This window comes from Pyrus communis, chromosome 2 (genome assembly GCF_041283825.1).
Source record: "Pyrus communis isolate YQ-2024b chromosome 2, ASM4128382v1, whole genome shotgun sequence".
NCBI lineage: Eukaryota > Viridiplantae > Streptophyta > Magnoliopsida > Rosales > Rosaceae > Pyrus > Pyrus communis.
The window spans coordinates 21060993-21078358 of NC_142566.1; the positions used below are offsets into that span (position 1 = coordinate 21060993).

The 17366-nt window shown below is 37.7% G+C and overlaps 3 protein-coding genes and 1 pseudogene across 5 annotated transcripts; 3 read left to right on the plus strand and 1 right to left on the minus strand.

Moving 5' to 3' along the window:
* The first annotated feature begins 898 nt into the window (after positions 1–898).
* LOC137747274 (gamma carbonic anhydrase 1, mitochondrial) lies at positions 899–2918 on the plus strand. Its single transcript, XM_068487351.2, has 5 exons — positions 899–1245; positions 1410–1568; positions 1766–1891; positions 1981–2132; positions 2358–2918. Exons 1-5 carry the CDS (start codon positions 1131–1133, stop codon positions 2625–2627), a joined length of 822 nt encoding a protein of 273 aa, XP_068343452.2. The 5' UTR covers positions 899–1130; the 3' UTR covers positions 2628–2918.
* A 401-nt stretch (positions 2919–3319) lies between these two features.
* LOC137747802 (pentatricopeptide repeat-containing protein At5g66500, mitochondrial pseudogene) lies at positions 3320–4832 on the plus strand (annotated as a pseudogene).
* Positions 4833–4848: 16 nt separating this feature from the next.
* Positions 4849–6993, minus strand: LOC137748509 (putative aquaporin SIP2-1). Its single transcript, XM_068488670.2, has 3 exons — positions 6530–6993; positions 5273–5533; positions 4849–5193 (listed from the first exon to the last, which is right to left on the minus strand). Exons 1-3 carry the CDS (start codon positions 6812–6814, stop codon positions 5029–5031), a joined length of 711 nt encoding a protein of 236 aa, XP_068344771.2. The 5' UTR covers positions 6815–6993; the 3' UTR covers positions 4849–5028.
* Positions 6994–10925: 3932 nt separating this feature from the next.
* On the plus strand, positions 10926–17221 carry LOC137747688 (uncharacterized). Of its 3 annotated transcripts, XM_088686537.1 has the most exons (5): positions 10926–11058; positions 11803–11906; positions 14188–15044; positions 16080–16520; positions 16767–17221. In XM_088686537.1, exons 3-5 carry the CDS (start codon positions 14192–14194, stop codon positions 16940–16942), a joined length of 1470 nt encoding a protein of 489 aa, XP_088542663.1. In that variant the 5' UTR covers positions 10926–11058; positions 11803–11906; positions 14188–14191; the 3' UTR covers positions 16943–17221. The 3 variants fall into 3 exon arrangements, with proteins under 3 accessions (XP_088542663.1, XP_068343944.2, XP_088542665.1); XM_068487843.2 differs by lacking the exons at positions 10926–11058; positions 11803–11906 and adding an exon at positions 13090–13658; XM_088686539.1 differs by lacking the exons at positions 10926–11058; positions 11803–11906 and adding an exon at positions 13307–13475.
* Positions 17222–17366: the final 145 nt, after the last annotated feature.

Below are 17366 nucleotides of genomic sequence, written 5' to 3' on the forward strand. Positions count from 1 at the left end.
TTAACGTCTTTTCTATTACACTTGCCCAGAAACTAAATCTAAGTTTAGGTCCGTAACAATAAATGTTCAATTTATAGCCTACACTAGAGATGTAATTTTCTTGGCTTTTGGCTGACAACTACAACATGTATTATCCAAAGCCTTCTACTTGTTTATGTGAAAGCAGTTAATCTTTTGGGCAAGTAAGATGCGAAAATTGACTAAAACATTGACACACAACAAACTATTTTTATGATTTCTAAACTACACGTTGTCTATTTTATATAACTTAACCATTGAATATAATTTATACCTAGCTCTAATTAATTAAGCTTGAACTTGACAAATGCAGGAGCAAGGATCAAACATTAGCACCGAGATGACATAATTATTTGAACTCAACTTAATTGTATATCAGATTAACGAGCACTGCACTATTTTCAGTACCCACTAGGTCCTATTAGAGTGGCAAATATGCATCAAAGATTAAGTATGAGACAAATAGGTAAGAGATATTACTCTCTTTACACCTTGAACGAGTTCTAGAATATTGATTTCGGGTTTTTATTTTCTAAATGGCTGTAAAGATAAATTTAGATATTGAAGTGCCTTTATGAGGGTAATTTAGGTAGTCAATTTGAGTTTAAAGTGATATTAATAGTTTGATTAAAAGTAATATGGGTTTAGAGAGTATATTGGATGTAGAAAAGGTTACATGAGTTCAAATAAAATTTCCCTATAAATTATTTTATCATTGATACTTCGTTGGATACCTCTTATGTAAAAAATAAATAAATAAAAACAAGTTCAAGGAAAACGGACTAAGGGATACGTATTATACTTTTAACTGAAAGATCACATACGATACCGTAGGGAAGCTGTAGACAATAACGAACAAAACAAGATCCATGTAGGCAGCGAAACGGTGCGCATTGGTTCCGAGGGAGTTAGCGAGTCCAGCAACCCCCATGCTCGCCAACATTTCCAAACCATTTGTCAGCGGCAGCGCTCTCCTCCTCAAACTTGTCAAACTCTCAATGCTTTGCTCCGCCACTCACAGCTGAGACCGCGACTGAGACCGATACGCGCCGCTGCATACACCTTCCCCCTGAAAACTCACGCTTTACGAAACCCTCCAATCTCCGACGACGATGGGGACCCTGGGCAGAGCAGTCTACACCGTTGGATTCTGGATCCGCGAGACTGGCCAAGCCATTGACCGCCTCGGTTCCCGCCTTCAAGGCAACTACTACTTCCAAGAACAGCGTACGCCCCGAATTCTTCTCCTTTGTCTCTCAATTTCTTCAAACCCTAAATCACGCAGATTACTCATTCCTGATTTTGTGGCTTTGTTTATGGAATATTGAATCGAATTTTGAGACCTGCAGAGGTTGGATTTTGCTTGATTGTGTTGTGATTGTTTTGATCAGTGTCGCGGCATCGAACGCTGATGAACGTGTTCGACAAAGCTCCGGTGGTCGATAAGGAGGCGTTTGTGGCGCCCAGTGCATCGATCATAGGCCAAGTTCAGGTGGGCCAAGTTCAGGTGGGCCGAGGTTCCTCCATTTGGTACGGTTGCGTTTTGAGAGGTCAGCATTTCTGTGAATTTGATCATTATATTTTGGTTGTTAGCAAAGTTGATTAAGATAATTTTAACTCCTAAAGTAGGATAATTTTGTTTTGAGAATCTAGTTATGTGAAAAATTTGGCCAATTTGTTGTTGCAATTACAAGTGTAATCACGAACTTTGATTTATTTACTCCGATTGTTGTTTTCGGGTGTGAAGGCGATGTTAACAGCATCAGCATTGGGTCTGGGACCAACATTCAAGACAATTCCCTTGTTCATGTGGCAAAATCTAACTTGAGTGGCAAGGTTTTGCCTACCATTATCGGAGACAATGTCACTGTAGGTGAGTTACATGTGATTGTGTTTCCGGTGATGTGGTTGCTGCTTTAGGATCTGATGCTGGGGTTGTGGTTTTTTATTTGAACCGTGCAGGCCACAGTGCTGTCTTGCATGGATGTACTGTGGAGGATGAGGCATTTGTGGGCATGGCTGCAACCTTGCTCGATGGGGTTTATGTCGAGAAACACGCCATGGTTGCTGCCGGAGCTCTTGTAAGGCAGAACACAAGGATCCCCTGTGGAGAGGTATGTCAAAACTCCCTTTATTGGCATGGAATGTGACAATTCCGTATCGAGTTAAACTAGTTTCTTGATTTCACAAACTCTTAGTACAAAGTTCACGTGGGAAGTTATCAAGTGACTCAATGTGAGCTGCCAACTTTTAAACTGAATGGGGCTCTTTTTGTTAATCATTTTTAACGACCAACCTGAAATTTTCAAACTGGTTGTTTACTGAATGTTTAATAACAGGTATGGGGAGGGAATCCAGCAAAGTTCCTGAGGAAGCTCACAGAAGATGAGATGGCTTTCATCTCCCAGTCAGCCTTAAACTATTCCAACTTGGCTCAGGTTCATGCAGCTGAAAATGCAAAGCCCCTCGATGAGATAGAGTTTGAGAAGGCGCTGCGAAAGAAGTTTGGACGCCGTGATGAGGAATATGACTCTATGTTGGGTGTCACTCGTGAGACACCGGCAGAGATTACTCTTCCTGATAACGTATTGCCACCTAAGTCTGCTTAAGTAAGCACGACTATTAATGATGTTGGTAAGGGTACCACCTCTTGAGATTTAGTGTAAGTGAGTGTTTTGTTTATGTGCGGATTTATGGCGAATGGCTGCTTTACATTTCGAATAATTTTTGGGGCCGGCTGAAGTGTGAAGGTCAAAACATGAAGAATATCTCTAGCATATGGCTCTGCCCGTCCTTTCTGATTGATCAGCAACTTTCTCTTCTGTTTTTGAGAAGAAAAAGAAAACTGCTGTAATGGAACGTTTCGATATTCTTAATGAAGTGCTACAATTTACACGAAATTGGTCCTCGGTTTTAGTTTCTCCATTTTCTTGTTGCTTGTATCTTTCTTAGGTTCTACATTTTGGTTAGTCTACTAGCCATGTTCTGTTTTTTGCGCTTGCCTTTTTTGTTCATCAATTTTATGTCGTGAAAAAATGCATCGAGTTTCAGCCTCAAAATTCGGTATCTAAAATCTTTTGTTGGATCGGCCCCTCGAGTTTTGATGTTAGTTGTGACCTAGTTTGAGCCCTGTGACTTTCAAACTGGCCTCGGGATGTCAGGGTTGAAGAGGAAAATCCTGACCACCAAGACAATTCATCACTTACCATTTCTAAGTTTCATATAGACTAAAATTGGTCTGCCCTGAAAACAGTGCAATTCTTGCTCGTAGTTCACATGGAAGGAGTTTCATATAAGCTAAACCCGAAACGGACAATTTTCCACCACATGGGCTCTCTTCTGCCGCGTTCTTTGCGCGAAATCCGACCTCAATGCGTACACTTTCACTCCGGTACTGAGCGCCTGCAGGGCGCTGCCCCTCCCCGAACGAGGCAGGCAAGTCCGCAGTTTAATGACCAAAACTGGCGTCAGGAACTGTGGCTAAGACAGCCATCTTGGACTTGTACTCCAAGTACGGGTTTCTGGAGGACTCTGTCAGAGCATTTGAAGAGATGGAGTTCAAGGATGTTGTGACTTGGAACGCGTTGTTTTTGAGCTTTTTAAGGCGCGGGCTTGCCCGAGAAGCAGTTGGTGTTTTTGAAGCAATGAGGAAGGAAGGAGTGGAGTTCAGCGAGTTGACTTCGTGTTCTTTGCTCAAAGCTTGCGCCTTTTCGAAGTCCTTTTGACAAGGCAAGCAGGTTCATGGGATGGTGGTTGTGATGGGACGAGATATGGTGATTTTGGGCACTGCTTTGATTGATTTCTACTCCGGCCTTTGGCATATAAGTGAAGCAATGAAAGTGTTCTCGACCTTGAATTGTCGAAAGGATGGTGTCATGTTCAATTCTCTAGTTGCCGGGTGTGTTCGAAACCAGAAGTATGAAGAGGCATTGTCGATTATGTCCACCATGAAACCGAATGTAGTTGCACCTACCAGCGCTCTTGCTGCTTGCTCTGAGAATTCAAATTTCTGAATTGGGAAGCATATACATTGCGTGGCAAGGCGTCATGGGTTCATATCCGACACCCAAATGTACAATGTTCTGCTGGACACTTAAGCAAAATGTGGGAAGATTTCTAACGCTCGATCTTTGTTTGAAAAAATTCGTAATAATGATGTGGTTTCGTGGACAAACATGATTGATGCATATGAAAGTCATGGGGATGGGGTCGAAGCTCTTGATCTGTTCATCACGATGGGGGAGGAAAGAACTGGAGTGTTGCCGAATTCTGTGACTTGTCTTGCTGTTCTCTCGGCTTGTGGGCACTTGGGGCTGGTCTGCGACGGAGAAGTATGGTCTGGACCTGGGTCCAGAGCACTGTGTGTTTCATGGATATGTTAGGCCGTGCCAGTCAGATAGATGAAGTGTGGTGTGTGTTTGATGATACGGTTAAGCATGGCATTAGGCCTACAGCAGCAGTTTGGTCAGCACTGTTGAATGCTTGTAGGCTTGTAGCCTTAACCTGGATGTTAAAGGGGTGAGCTTGCTGCAAAGCATCTGCTGCAGTTAGAGCCAGATAAGCCCGGGAATTATGTGCTGATATCAAACTTTTGTGTTAAGGAAGTTGGAAGTAGCTGGGTTACTGATTCGCACTGCCATGAACACGCCACCAGGCTCTCTGTATGAGAAATCAAGACAAGTAGGAGAACAACTTTTGTTATGGATGCTAAGTTGGCGAAGGGCCGAACCCACCATTGTAATCTTTAAGGTAAAATTGCAGATGGCCGTCGAGCTTGCCAGTTCGAGTATTCAGTTCATCCAGAAATTCAACGCCAAAAGAAAAAACTAATGAATTGAAATTCAGGAACATTGCATTGAAATACCCTCAATTTTATAGATTACAAATTCAAGGGCAGCAATGATTTCATACACAGGAGAAACTTGCCTAATTCAACCATTTGCTGTCTTCTCTAAATGTTAACAGGTTAGAACCTCAGTTGGACATATCGAGAAATGCAGTGGAATTTCTTCATTCTGATTTAGCCTTCATGTCTACCTTGTCCTCTTGGACTGGTGGAACGACGACCCTAAATGTCCATATCGCCAGCAGAGTTGCCTCTATCGGGGCGAGCCAATAAACCATGACATGCTCCCTTGTAAAATGGTCGCCACGAGCATAAGCCCATCCCATCACCTGCAAAAGTAAATGAGGTTCAGGTTTAGTGCATTCAAGTTACGTAAATTAAATCTCAGAAACGCCTGTAGGTACTTACAGAAGCCGGGTTCATACAACCGCCAGTCAGATCAGAGCCGAGAATATGAAGAGTTAACTTGGAAACACTCGAGATCCAAGTCTTCCTGAAGAAACTCCCCGGGATTTTTCTGGCAAGCCCAAGTGAGACAGTAACAATCGCAAATGTCAGCAACCCTTCTGTGAGTGCACCTCGATGGAGGTCAACGTTCAAGCGAGGACCATGACCTACTTCAGGAAAGGTCGCGATTATGAGCCTAACGCCAGCAATAGAGCCGATAACCTGATGAGAGGTAAACGAAGATAAATGAGTGATGTCGGAGAAACTACATGGTCATTGCTGTAAGATACACAAGTAACAAAATTGAAAGAACTAGCAAAAAATGCCATCTTCATCTGCTTAGAGAATTCACATTCGGTTCCTTCTTCAGGTCCTCGAATAAATCTGACTTAAAGAAGAAGTATCTCCCCCACTACGCCGCGACAGCGGGTACTAATCCGTCATAGGGCGCCGGTGGGGAAAGGTTTAGGTAGCACAATACGACCTGCTAGGGGTGGTGATGCAGAATGAACTAGGGTATTGAAACAGGGTTACCCAAACTTCTACGTTAAATTTGTCAAAGACAAGACAAACAAGAACTACTAAAGAACAAGAAGCTTAGAATTCAAATTTCAAACAACCTCAAAGAAACAATATAGTCCGTTCATTTATCACAGAAATAATGAAACCATTATGTCACAAATGCCCATATTAGATTTCGGTTTTTTAGCTAAAATAGTACTGAGATTTAAAATCGATAGAATTAGTCTTTGAATTTGATCGTCATTAATCATTTTGGTTGTGAAAAAACTCCGCTAACAAGGAAAAAATGATTAAAATATACTCAAATTTTGCATGTCATTTTGGTCTATTATTTATTAAGTTGATAGTATTTTTGTTATTTGGTTCTTATTTAACAGTTATTTTAGCCAAAATTGTATTCACATAACTTTTTACTTAAAATTAATCCTTAAGTTGGCCACCATCAATCATTATTTCATGAAAACACCCTATTAAATAAGAAAAAAAATGATATAAATACCCCAAATTATTTTGGTGTATTGTTCATTAAAGTGATAGTTATGCTGATCTCGGGACATTTTAGATAAAAAGCTTGGAGTTTAGACATCCAATCAACCAAAAAGAAAAAGCAATCGATTTTCCATTAAATTTTCCGTCATTTTCATCAAAATTCTCTCTCTATCCAAACAAACGACCAAACAAGTGAATGGGGGTCACCTGAGCAGGGATTCTGGCACCAACAGTGAAAAGGAAGCGGCTGAAATCCCCGGTAATTGCGCCGGACAACACGGTCAAAGGATTGTAGGTGCCACCGTTGGTAACCTTTCCCAGCAACGCGAAGAAGAACATGTTCACAATCGAAAGGGCGCACTTGATAATCTCACCGCCGGGTCCGTGACCAAACCCCAGAATGCTGAACACGTAGATCTTAATCAAAACCCCCGACCATACCCAAATGAACGAGATTATCAAATCCGAAGCGAGCAAACCAATCCTTCCCATCTCTGCCGCGCAGCAATCTGGACAGTCGGTCGGTCAGCGGGGCCGGGAGGACGATGGCGGCGGAAACTACCCTTTGAGAATTTTTGACCGGAAATAAAAAAGTAAAATATGTCCGTGGGACGACGTTGATGTGTGGTTTTTTTTTTTTTTTGGTCAATAATTGATGTGTATATTTGAAAGACAAGGTGAGAGGACAAGACGAACTTTCGCTGTTTTTGTCGGGAAAATTTTCACTCTGACGGGACACGAATATTGGTTTTATATAGATGATGAAAATTTTTATTGTTTAAGTTATTAATTTTTTAACATATAAATCGTACTATTTGTATAATAACACGTGATCTACCATCTTATTGCCGACCACACTAAAAAAATCTCTCGTTTCCGTAGATTCTCTGTCTTTTTGTTTTGTCGGATTGTGGAATCCTTTTGTTTTTCTGCTTAAATTGCAAGCACACAGTAACGGGCTTTTTTTGGGGATAAGATCTGGGCTGAAATCTGGACTATACGTAGGTTTTTCTTATATTTTGGGCTTTAGATTTCAGCCCGTGCGTTCGTAATTTTTTTTATTTATATACAGCAATATATTTACACTAAGGAGCTAAGAGAACAAGTTGATATCGAACTTTTCGTTCATGAGATTCAAACCTAAAAATTATCATTTACAAGTAAAGAGAAATACTACTAGACCGTAATACTAAGTTACTCCGTGCGTTCATATCTTATTTACCAGTTTATTTATCCAAGTGCAAAACCGCTAGTCTCTAGTTTTAGTGGTAGTTGTCTTGATATTTATAATGTTCAACTCACTTGTTTGCGAGAACGATATATGGTTTTTGTGAGTTCAATACAGATCTACTTGCAGTTGGCCTAGTTATTGTGGCACACTGATTTGTTGGAGTGTATTAATCTTTAAGAATATTTTTTCGTTGAAGAATGAGATCACATTACTAATTTAGTAACTAAGTACTTATACGATCACTCAATCTTCAATCTTGGATTTTATATCAAGAATTGAGAAATTATAAATACATCAACTTACTATTCAACACTAGTATTAAATTAAAATGTGAATAACCATGCGTTGATTGATCATCAAGTGACCAAGCGAATAATTCTATCCAACAGGATCCTTTTAGTGAGGATCCTAAGAATTCGTGAATCGTATTCGTTTATCATATATCGTACGGTCATGTTTTGTCAAGTACTATTTATGTTTATTTTTAAATAAAAAAATTTAAAATAAATTTTGACCGTACATTATACGATGAACATACATGATTCATAAATTCCCGGATATTCGCAGCGAGAACCGGACTCTTCCATTATGCAAAATATATCATGAGGAATCTTATGCTCCCTCCACTCCAGGGGGTGGTTCCACTTGGTTAGATTCAGAATCTTGGTGACGTGGGAAAAATTGAGGTAGTGGTAGAAACTATATGCTCAATGGTGTCACGTTCTTCACGCAATGTGGTTGTGATTGAGTTATGGACCACTTCTCTTTGCTCTCTGTGCAGCCATTTGTCTGGTGACGTGTCACGTTTCAATATCTTATACATAAACTTTACTATATAAATAATTTAATTAATGCCTTCCGTTCTTTCCCTATAAAATCCAAACCAATAGAAAAGCGTGGAAGCTTCCTTCTTTGCAAAAGGGAATATTTTTGCTCACTGCATATGGTAGTAATACTTATTTTGAATGAGTTTAAATTGAGATTTGCATCTGACCATTATACAGATATCAAAATTGTAACTCGTCCAACGATTATAAAAGGATGGTGCGTCAAAATATTCCCTTGTTCGTGTTACAAATGTAAGTGATGATTTGATCGAGTGATTAGGATTTCATGTCCAAATTTTCTTTCTTTTCTTTACTATAGATTAGTATAGCATATTGGTTTTAATATAAAAACAATAATAGTCAGCCATTCAAAAAAAGTTCAACGTGTTTCTAATAGTAATCCTTTGAACAATAGTACTTGTGCATATAAGTGTTTTTTTAGAAAAACAGTTAACCAGGACAAATATTCAATTTGAATTCGCAAATTACTAAAAGATTGTTCAATTAAAAGTGGTAATTGTTTCCACTATTAACGAAAGAAGTTTCAAATTTCACTCACTACGGTGGCACAACTCTATTTGTAAAATATATGTTTTGAAAAATCTTGTCGTTTAATCCAATTTGTTCAAACAAGAAATGGTCCACCTAGATATTTCTTTATGCGCAAGCCAAGAAATCTAACGATTTCATCGTTCACGTAAAAAATAATACTTGAGCAAGAAGACAAACGTCTGGCTACAACACAATCAAATCAAACTTTTGATGTCATTGCTTTTTTAAGCAAGCACTGCACATTGCCTTCAGCTTGCAGTTTCAGGTATCTTCTTGTTCTTGCATCTACTTTCAATAAGACCTACTCCAATTTTTAAAGAAAAACTCAAATTTTAGGTTCTAAATTTATTTTAACTTGTTTCAATCCTTGGGGTAAATATGAGTTAAAACTCAAAACTCATTTATGCACCAAATTTAGCTCAGGATTTTCTCTGAGTTAGTGGAGCTGGCCTACCATATATGTATATATTTTTTAGTTTTATATTTATAAAATCATTGAATCCAACAGTTAAAATATAATTTGATGAAATCTAACGATAAAAAAAAATATAACGGTCCAAATTTAAATCCAACGGCTAAAGTAATTAATTTTTTTTTATGTGATTCATATTCTTTCATAGTGTTTCACGAGTTTCATGGTGTCGGTTGGTCATTTTTCAATATTTTTCGGAATCTAAATATTTTTATATTAAAATGTTCATAAAATTAAAATTGGATAGTCTACATAATTTTTTCTTTTAAAAAAGTTACTTTAAGAAGAAAAAAAAAAGACGAAATTCATCATTTAATAATTTGGGGCTAAAATTTTAACCCATAAGGGTTGGAGCAAAAAAGCTGTTTCTAGGTTAAATCTAAATTTTCTGAGCTAAAAAATTTTTAGATTTTAACCCAAGGGTTGTAGATGGTCTTAGTAGAATAATTTTACATTCTTGTCATGTATTATTTATCTTAGGTATTTTAGTTAAACCAGTATTTGAAATTAGCATAATTCGTCACTTTAGTTCTTGAGATTTAAAGTTAATAGGATTGGTCCGTTGTTAATTAATTGAGGATATTCTTGTCATTTTACTCCTTATTAAGTAGAGATTTTCACATAAAACCAAAATGATTGATTGTGGACCACTTCTCTTAACTCTGTTTGCGGCCATTTGTTTGGTCACGTGTCACATTTCAATATCTTATACAAAAGCTTTACTATATAAATAATTAAATTAATGTCTGCCTTTCTCTATAAAATCCAAACCAATAGAAAAGCGTGGAAGCTTCCTTCTTTGGAAAAGGAAATATTTTTGTTCACCACACTTAAATGGTAGTAATACTCATTTTGAATAAGTTTAAATATTGAGATTTATATCTAATCATTATACAGATATCAAAATTTTAACTCATCTAACAGTTATAAAAGAATGGTGTGTCAAAATATTCCCTTGTTTGTGACAGAATTGAGAAACAACCATTTAGTACTTACAAGTGTAAGTGATGATTTGACCGGGTGATTAGGATTTCAAGTTTCAAACTTTCTTTCTTTTCTTTAGTATAGATTAGTATAGCATATTGATTGTAATATAAAAACAATCATACTCACCAGTTCAAAAAAATATTCAACTTGTTTCTAATAGTAATCTTTTCAACAATAGTACCTGTGGATATAAGTGTTTTATAAGAGAAACAATTAATCAGGGCAGATATCCAACTTGAATCCGCAAAGTACTAAAAGAATGTTCAATTGAAAGTGGTAGTTGTTTCCACTATTACTGAAAGAAGTTTCAAGTTTGACTCACTACGATGGCACAACTCCGTTTGTAAAACATATGTTTGAAAGAATCTTATCCTTTAATCCAATTTGTTCAAACAAGAAATGGTCCACCTAGCTATTTCTTTATGTGCAAGCCAAGGAAATCTAACGATTTCATCTTTCACGTAAAAAGAAAAATACTTGAGCAAGAAGACAATAGTTTAGTATATTAAAACGACTAGGATTACTTGAAGCATCGGTTGGTCGGAGGTTGGATGTCTTCACTATAAACAAAGACCGCCGACTACAACACAATCAATTCAAATCAAACTTTTTACGTTAATACTTTTTTAAGCACGCACTGCACATTGCCTTCAGCTTGCAGTTTCGGGTATCTTCTTGTTATTGCTATTGTAATCTACTTTCACTTGGTAGAATAATTTTACATTCTTGTTCTGTATTAATTTATCTTAGGTATTTTAGCTAAATCAGTACTTGAAATTAGCATAATTCTTCACTTTGATTCTTGAGATTTAAAGTTAATATGACTGGTCTCTGAGTTTGTTCACCGTCATTTATTTTGATCATTTCGTGAAAAATTTTCATTAAATAAGGATAAAATAACAAAAAATACCCTCATTTTTGTCAAATCATTTTGGTCCGTTGTTAATTATTTGAGGATATTCTTGTCATTTTAACTCCTTATTAAGTTTGGTCCGTTGTTAATTATTTGAGGATATTCTTGTCATTTTACTCCTTATTAAGTAGAGATTTTCACAAAATAATCAAAATGATTAATTGTGGGCAAACTCATAGATCAATGCCATTGATTTCAAACCACAAGGATCAAACTGAGGAGTTATACCAATATCAGTAACTATTTTGGCTAAAATGCCTTTATCTTAAATTAATGTTTTTTTTTTTTTTTTTTTCCTGCTTTTGGAATGGATTTAGTTTCTTGTTATATTAGTTTTACTTTGGTGCACTTTACTTTTTCGGATCATTTATTTCTATGTATTTATAATAAGTGAAAGTTCTTTTGTTTATTTCTAAATCGCTCATTTGGCACTATGATATTTTGAATGTGACATTCAATTTTTTTTTGGCCTTTTTAACCTTAAATTTTCTACTCTAGCTACTCCAAGTCACTTGATGGTTCGCCCACAATCACACCAAGAAGGATGAACATAGCGCCTTAATTTATGATGCTTCAGAACAAGGCCAGGCGGGAAAAAAAAGGTAATATCATGATGAGTTTTAAATTAGATCAGTAGTTCGCCTCAAATCATAAATAAAGTCTTACTAATAACATCGTCAGCTGAATTTGCATGTCTAGATCTTGACCGTTGAAATCCAATCATTCAAATATTAATGCACTTCACGTGTAACGTAAAAATAGCCATAAATAATGAGAAAAAAAGTGTGTGAGAAATTAAAACGTGAGTAAGTGAGAAAGAAAAAAAGCCATAGATGATTCATGATTCCCATTTCCCACTCAACAACCAGCTCATTCATTCTAGCGTCTTCCCGATTAAAAATTTAAAATACGGCAACAGATGAAACGACACTGCACCGAGATCAACACAACTAAAACACGAGGGCTTATTAGGAATCTTGAATGTAAAACTAGCATATGGATACATGTAAAGTGTGTGAGAAATTTTTTATTTTTGTTTTTGAAATAGAAGGAGAGAGGAAGAGAGTGATAGAGAAATTTTTTTTTTTTTTTAATTAGAAATATGTTATGATTACATGTATGTCATGTTTTGAAAAAAACTGCAAAATTTAGTTATATGAAATTACATTTATGCTCTATATTTCTTATTCATATTCTGTTTTAATTAGAAAATTAAACTGATAATTTCATAAAATTTTAATTAAGTGTTTTATTAATTAGTAGAGATAACTTAACAATTTAGGAAACCCTACAGGCTACGGCCACCGCACTTAATTTAATTAAAACCTGACTCAATCAAACTGTAAATTGCACAAATGGACCTGAACTTTGTCAATTTTGTGAAATAGCAATAAGAACAAAATGATTTTACAATAACACCCAAAATATCATTTTTTTTTGTCGCAATTTGGCACCCCAACCTGTCACAATGTCTTATTTTTAAGGTAATTTTAGTCACTTGTTATTTTCAAAGTCATTTTCACAACTTGAGTACTTGAAGCTAAATATCTCAGTCCACGACCACCTTATTGCAGCTGAATCATGTGTTAATTCGACCTTTTATCTTCTAAAAAGATTAACAAAAAAAACATAGCAATTTCTATAATTTTTCTGAAACTCATTAAATCTATGTCCTAGTCGAGTGAAGTGATGACAACAACCTTGAACATAAGAGTGTCTTGTGTCCGACTAATCCTATGTGGCCCCAAACAAATATTTTCAGATGGTTAAGCCCTACATACAGGAGGTGAAGTAGGGTTTTTGTTCATCTTACGGTCCGATCGTCAGACCTCAAATTTTCTCTTTAAAAAGAGATGCATATTTGTTTCATGTATCGTTATTTGGGCCTGAATCGCAAATTGTTTTAGAATAAGTGGTAACTGCACAAAAATGAAAAAGTATAAGTCCCACTGTGTAAATTTTCTTATGTAAAGAAAAGAGAAAAAGCAAAACCTCGATGTACAATTCTCGGAATAGAAAAAGGGCAGTTTGAAATATTTGCGGGCAGCGTGTGAGGAGGAGACTAAATAGCGAGCGAGAGCTGCTCTGAGAAAAAGAGGCGGTCGTTGCGATAGGTTCGAAGACCCAACCAACCACAGGAAGAAGAAGGGCGGTGGCGGCGATGATTTCTGGTGAAACCCCATAAAACCTAAGGATTTCGATAATGTTTCAGCTCTGCAGTTGCAATTGCAATTGCACCCTCTCCTCTCTCCTCCTCGTCGTCCCTCCCTTTCTTCCTCTCACCTGAACCCCTTCCGAGTCCCCCCCCTCCCTCCCTCTCTCTCTCTCTCTCTCTCTCTCTCCCCCCCTCCCTGGTATGCTTCTTACTCTGTCTCCGATCTTCGTTTTCTGTTTCTGCGTCTAGGTTTTTTTTTTTTTTTTTTGATATTGTGTTTTTCATGTGTATTTTATTAATTTTTTGTTTGTGTTTGACTGCTGAGAAATGTCGTCTCCAGGAAACCTGGAGGATTTTCTGAGTTTTTTTTTTCTCGGCAACCAAACACAGCGTTAGGATTCTTCCAGATTCCATTTATTTGCTTATTTAATTATGATTATTCTGTTTTTGTGAGTTTTTTTTTTTCTTGGCAACCGAACATAGCGTTAGGATTCTTCCAGATTCGATTTATTTGCTTATGTAGTTGTGATTATTCTGTTTATTGCTGTGGAAATTGGAATTTGTGCGGCTTGGGTTTTTATTGGCTTGAAGAAAATGAATCGGATTATAAGTGTTTAATTTTTGGATTATTGAACAATTTGAATTGATTCGGTTATAACTGCACAGCTAGGGTTTTATTTTGTTGTTTTTTGATTTGGATTTTTGATGATGATGAATTGGTGATGCAGAACCATGCCGACTTTCACTGTCATAGCTTTAGATAGGTTGTTAGAACCTGGAGCTTCTTCCAAATCCGCCGACATGTCATCTCTTCCGAATTCCAATTCCAAGCCTTTTTCGAGTTCAATGCCGGTTCCTGACTCCAAGCTGGAGAGGAGGAACAGCACCTCCGTTGTGGAGAAGAGGCCAAATCGACCTCCGATTACGCCGGCCCTTTACGCTACTCCGGAGGCCACACCCCTCCCGGATTCGCCTACTTCATTTACTCCCTCGCCTTACCTCATCAATCACAAGCGCCGTGGTCCAAGGCTTATGAAGAGTTACTCGGAGCAGGATGTGTCATTGCACCAGAAAGCTGGAGATATGGAGAAGCTCAATGGGGATGTGAACGATGCTGAGGCCAAGGGGGTGAAGCTCAATGGGGATGTCAACAACGCAGAGGCAAAGGTGGCAAATTTGCCTGTGGATGAGTTGGATACTTTTACTTTCCCCAAGCCTGCTGAAGTGCATCATTCGAATGGAGTCCATCATTTCGAGAGCAGCAATGGGAAACTTGGGACCAGTGATGGGCAACTTAGAGGCAGTAATGTGGAACTAGGTAGTAGTAGCGAGTGTGAAGATAGCTTCTATGTGCCCAACAAGAGAAGCGGTAATGTGGAACTGAGTAATGTTTCTGCTAGGGAAGATGAGTTGTTGAAGCAACCTGCCATGAGTCCAGGAAGAGATAGTGAAAGTGAGGATTTCTTTGATCCGAAAGACTCCATGAGCGTCGCAAGTTACAACACGGATGGAGAGGGAAGTGTTTGGGCTGAGCGTTCTGCACAGACCAGTACACCCATGGGGGAATTTTATGATGCTTGGGATGGTATGTAGCTTTGCTTCTTTGGTTAAATTTATTTCCTTTCATTTGCTTATTTTTTGTTCTTGAATATGCTTTGCCCATATATCCGTGAATTAATTGAGCACCATGATTGAAGATTGGAATATGCTGGTTTTTCCTTAGTTTGGTATCTTTACATATAATATGGTGTATATTTCTTTTCCCTTCTATACATGAAGGGATGTGCAAATATGTTTTCAGCTCTTACGTCAATTTGGATTTGTGTTGAGCATGTCGACTTTAACTCTACGTTTTTAATTAATCACGTTAGATGACTTGACTCATTTGTTAACTGTGTCTTGTCTTGGTTGACATGCATATCTCATGAATTAGAAACTCAGTAACAGGATGTTTTCATTTTGAACCAAACTCATTTCTTATATCTTCATAAAGTAAAAACCACCTGATCCGAGTACTAGCAGAACTTACCTGTTGTGTTCGATACTCGTGTTAATAAGTTTTTTTTTTTTTTTTTTTAAGATTCATGTCAATTAATAGTTTACTCTAACTCATCCTACCCTATGCTATAGTTAATCCTAATTTGTTTTTACGTGTTGGGCACTACTTGTGTCACTGTGTCATGTCATTTTGAAAGTTCCTGTTCATTTTCATATTGGGTTTGCGGTGTGTCATAGTGTTGCTGAAAATTGACATCCCTGTCTTTCTATGACATAGAAAAGGTTCATTATTTATGAGATTGGTATTAAGTCGCTAATTATGATTAAAGGCACAAAGATGCTGGTTCTCTATAAATACCCTGGTCTCTGAATTTTTGAAATGGCATAGAAGAGGAGATTAAATCAAAACATTCTATGCATGTCTTCTCTGTGTGTTTTTGAGAGATTAAAAGAAAACTTAATTGCTCCAGTTCAGAAGTTTGGTTTCAATTTATGACAGGATTTCAAGATTTGGATGCTTAATCTTTGAATGTCTGTAATCCACCTTGTTCAATTTAAAAGCACCACAGTTACAAATTTTTGGCAGTATTGAGCAACTTACTTTTTTGGTTACTCTGCGCAGAACTTTCATCTGAGAGCGGGCATGGGCAGCAGCTTTCTGTTTCTGACCTTGACGTTGAATTGCGTGAAATGAGATTGAACCTTATAATGGAGATAGAGAAGCGCAAGCAAGCAGAAGAATCCTTTACTAACATGCAGAGGCAGTGGCAGAGGATTAGGGAACAATTATCTCTTGTAGGATTGACACTCCCTGAAGATCCTGCTGCTGCAAGAGGTCCTGAGCAACTAGGTTCTGATCCTGCAGAAGATCTGTGCCAACAAGTTTATCTTGCTAGGTTTGTATCAAATTCTATCGGGAGGGGATTGGTAAGGGCTGAGATGGAGTTGGAGATGGAAGCTCAGATCGAGTCAAAGAACTTTGAAATTGCTCGGTTGATGGACAAACTCCGTAACTATGAGGCCATGAATCAAGAAATGGTTCAGAGGAATCAGGACGTTCTCGGTGAGACTTCTATACCTTTTGCCTCTTGTTTATTTCTTGATTCCTAAGGCTTGAGGTATTATATTATTTGTTAAATCAAAAGCATTTTCGATGCCCACCTCAGTTGAACTATGTCTTCTTCCCCATTTTTAACCAGTAACCTGTATCAGGTTTGAACATATGGCACCCTCCTAATGTGCATCATTTGGGCCTTTGATCTACCTCGCATTATTAGCTCACCTAAGTTTTACTTTTTGTTTCGTGTAGAGATGGCACGGCGCGACAGGGAGAGAAGGGAAAGAAGACAAAGATGGGTATGGGGCTCGATTGCGACTGCCCTAACACTTGGTACTGCAGCCTTGGCATACTCTTATATCCCGTCTAGCAGGGGATCGCCAACCTTCGATTCCGAGGTTCCTGAGAGTAGCGATGCAGGCAAATGATAATCACTTTACGTTGCACCCGTGACCCTATGCCGTATAACAGAAGGAGAAAATAAAAGGTCTTCTACTATGCCACATCCTTTGTGGATAACATTCTCTTGTTCTTTTATCAGTTAGATTTTCCTATGATCTGAGGATGTACAGTTCTACAGAAAATAATTAAAGTTTGAAGTCGTAAAGTTTGAGCTTCGGGTTGTCTCGAAGCGTTTATACACAATTGTATGCCCGTTAAGTATTCGTCTGATTTAATGATTTTTGATTTGCGCCCAACGGGGATCAGTTTTCCGGTGCCCTAGTTACTAGAAATTGTTCTTGTGCATGGTAGGATACTTGCAGTTTGATTTGGCGATATTCGATTCTGTTTTTGCGATATTCGTCACTTGGGTTTCATTTAAATTTAGCCGAGCGCTTGCGGAGCATTTCG

Excerpts from the sequence above, each read along its gene's own strand:
- LOC137747274 (XM_068487351.2), top strand. The coding sequence starts at position 1,131 with ATGGGGACCCTGGGCAGAGCAGTCTACACCGTTGGATTCTGGATCCGC. Across the intron at positions 1,246-1,409 it reads CTACTACTTCCAAGAACAGC|TGTCGCGGCATCGAACGCTG; the intron begins GTACGCCCCGAA and ends TGTTTTGATCAG. Across the intron at positions 1,569-1,765 it reads GTACGGTTGCGTTTTGAGAG|GCGATGTTAACAGCATCAGC; the intron begins GTCAGCATTTCT and ends TCGGGTGTGAAG.
- LOC137748509 (XM_068488670.2), bottom strand. The coding sequence starts at position 6,814 with ATGGGAAGGATTGGTTTGCTCGCTTCGGATTTGATAATCTCGTTCATT. Across the intron at positions 5,534-6,529 it reads GTGCCAGAATCCCTGCTCAG|GTTATCGGCTCTATTGCTGG; the intron begins GTGACCCCCATT and ends ACCTCTCATCAG. Across the intron at positions 5,194-5,272 it reads GTTGTATGAACCCGGCTTCT|GTGATGGGATGGGCTTATGC; the intron begins GTAAGTACCTAC and ends TTACTTTTGCAG.
- LOC137747688 (XM_088686537.1), top strand. The coding sequence starts at position 14,192 with ATGCCGACTTTCACTGTCATAGCTTTAGATAGGTTGTTAGAACCTGGA. Across the intron at positions 15,045-16,079 it reads ATTTTATGATGCTTGGGATG|AACTTTCATCTGAGAGCGGG; the intron begins GTATGTAGCTTT and ends TACTCTGCGCAG. Across the intron at positions 16,521-16,766 it reads GAGGAATCAGGACGTTCTCG|AGATGGCACGGCGCGACAGG; the intron begins GTGAGACTTCTA and ends TGTTTCGTGTAG.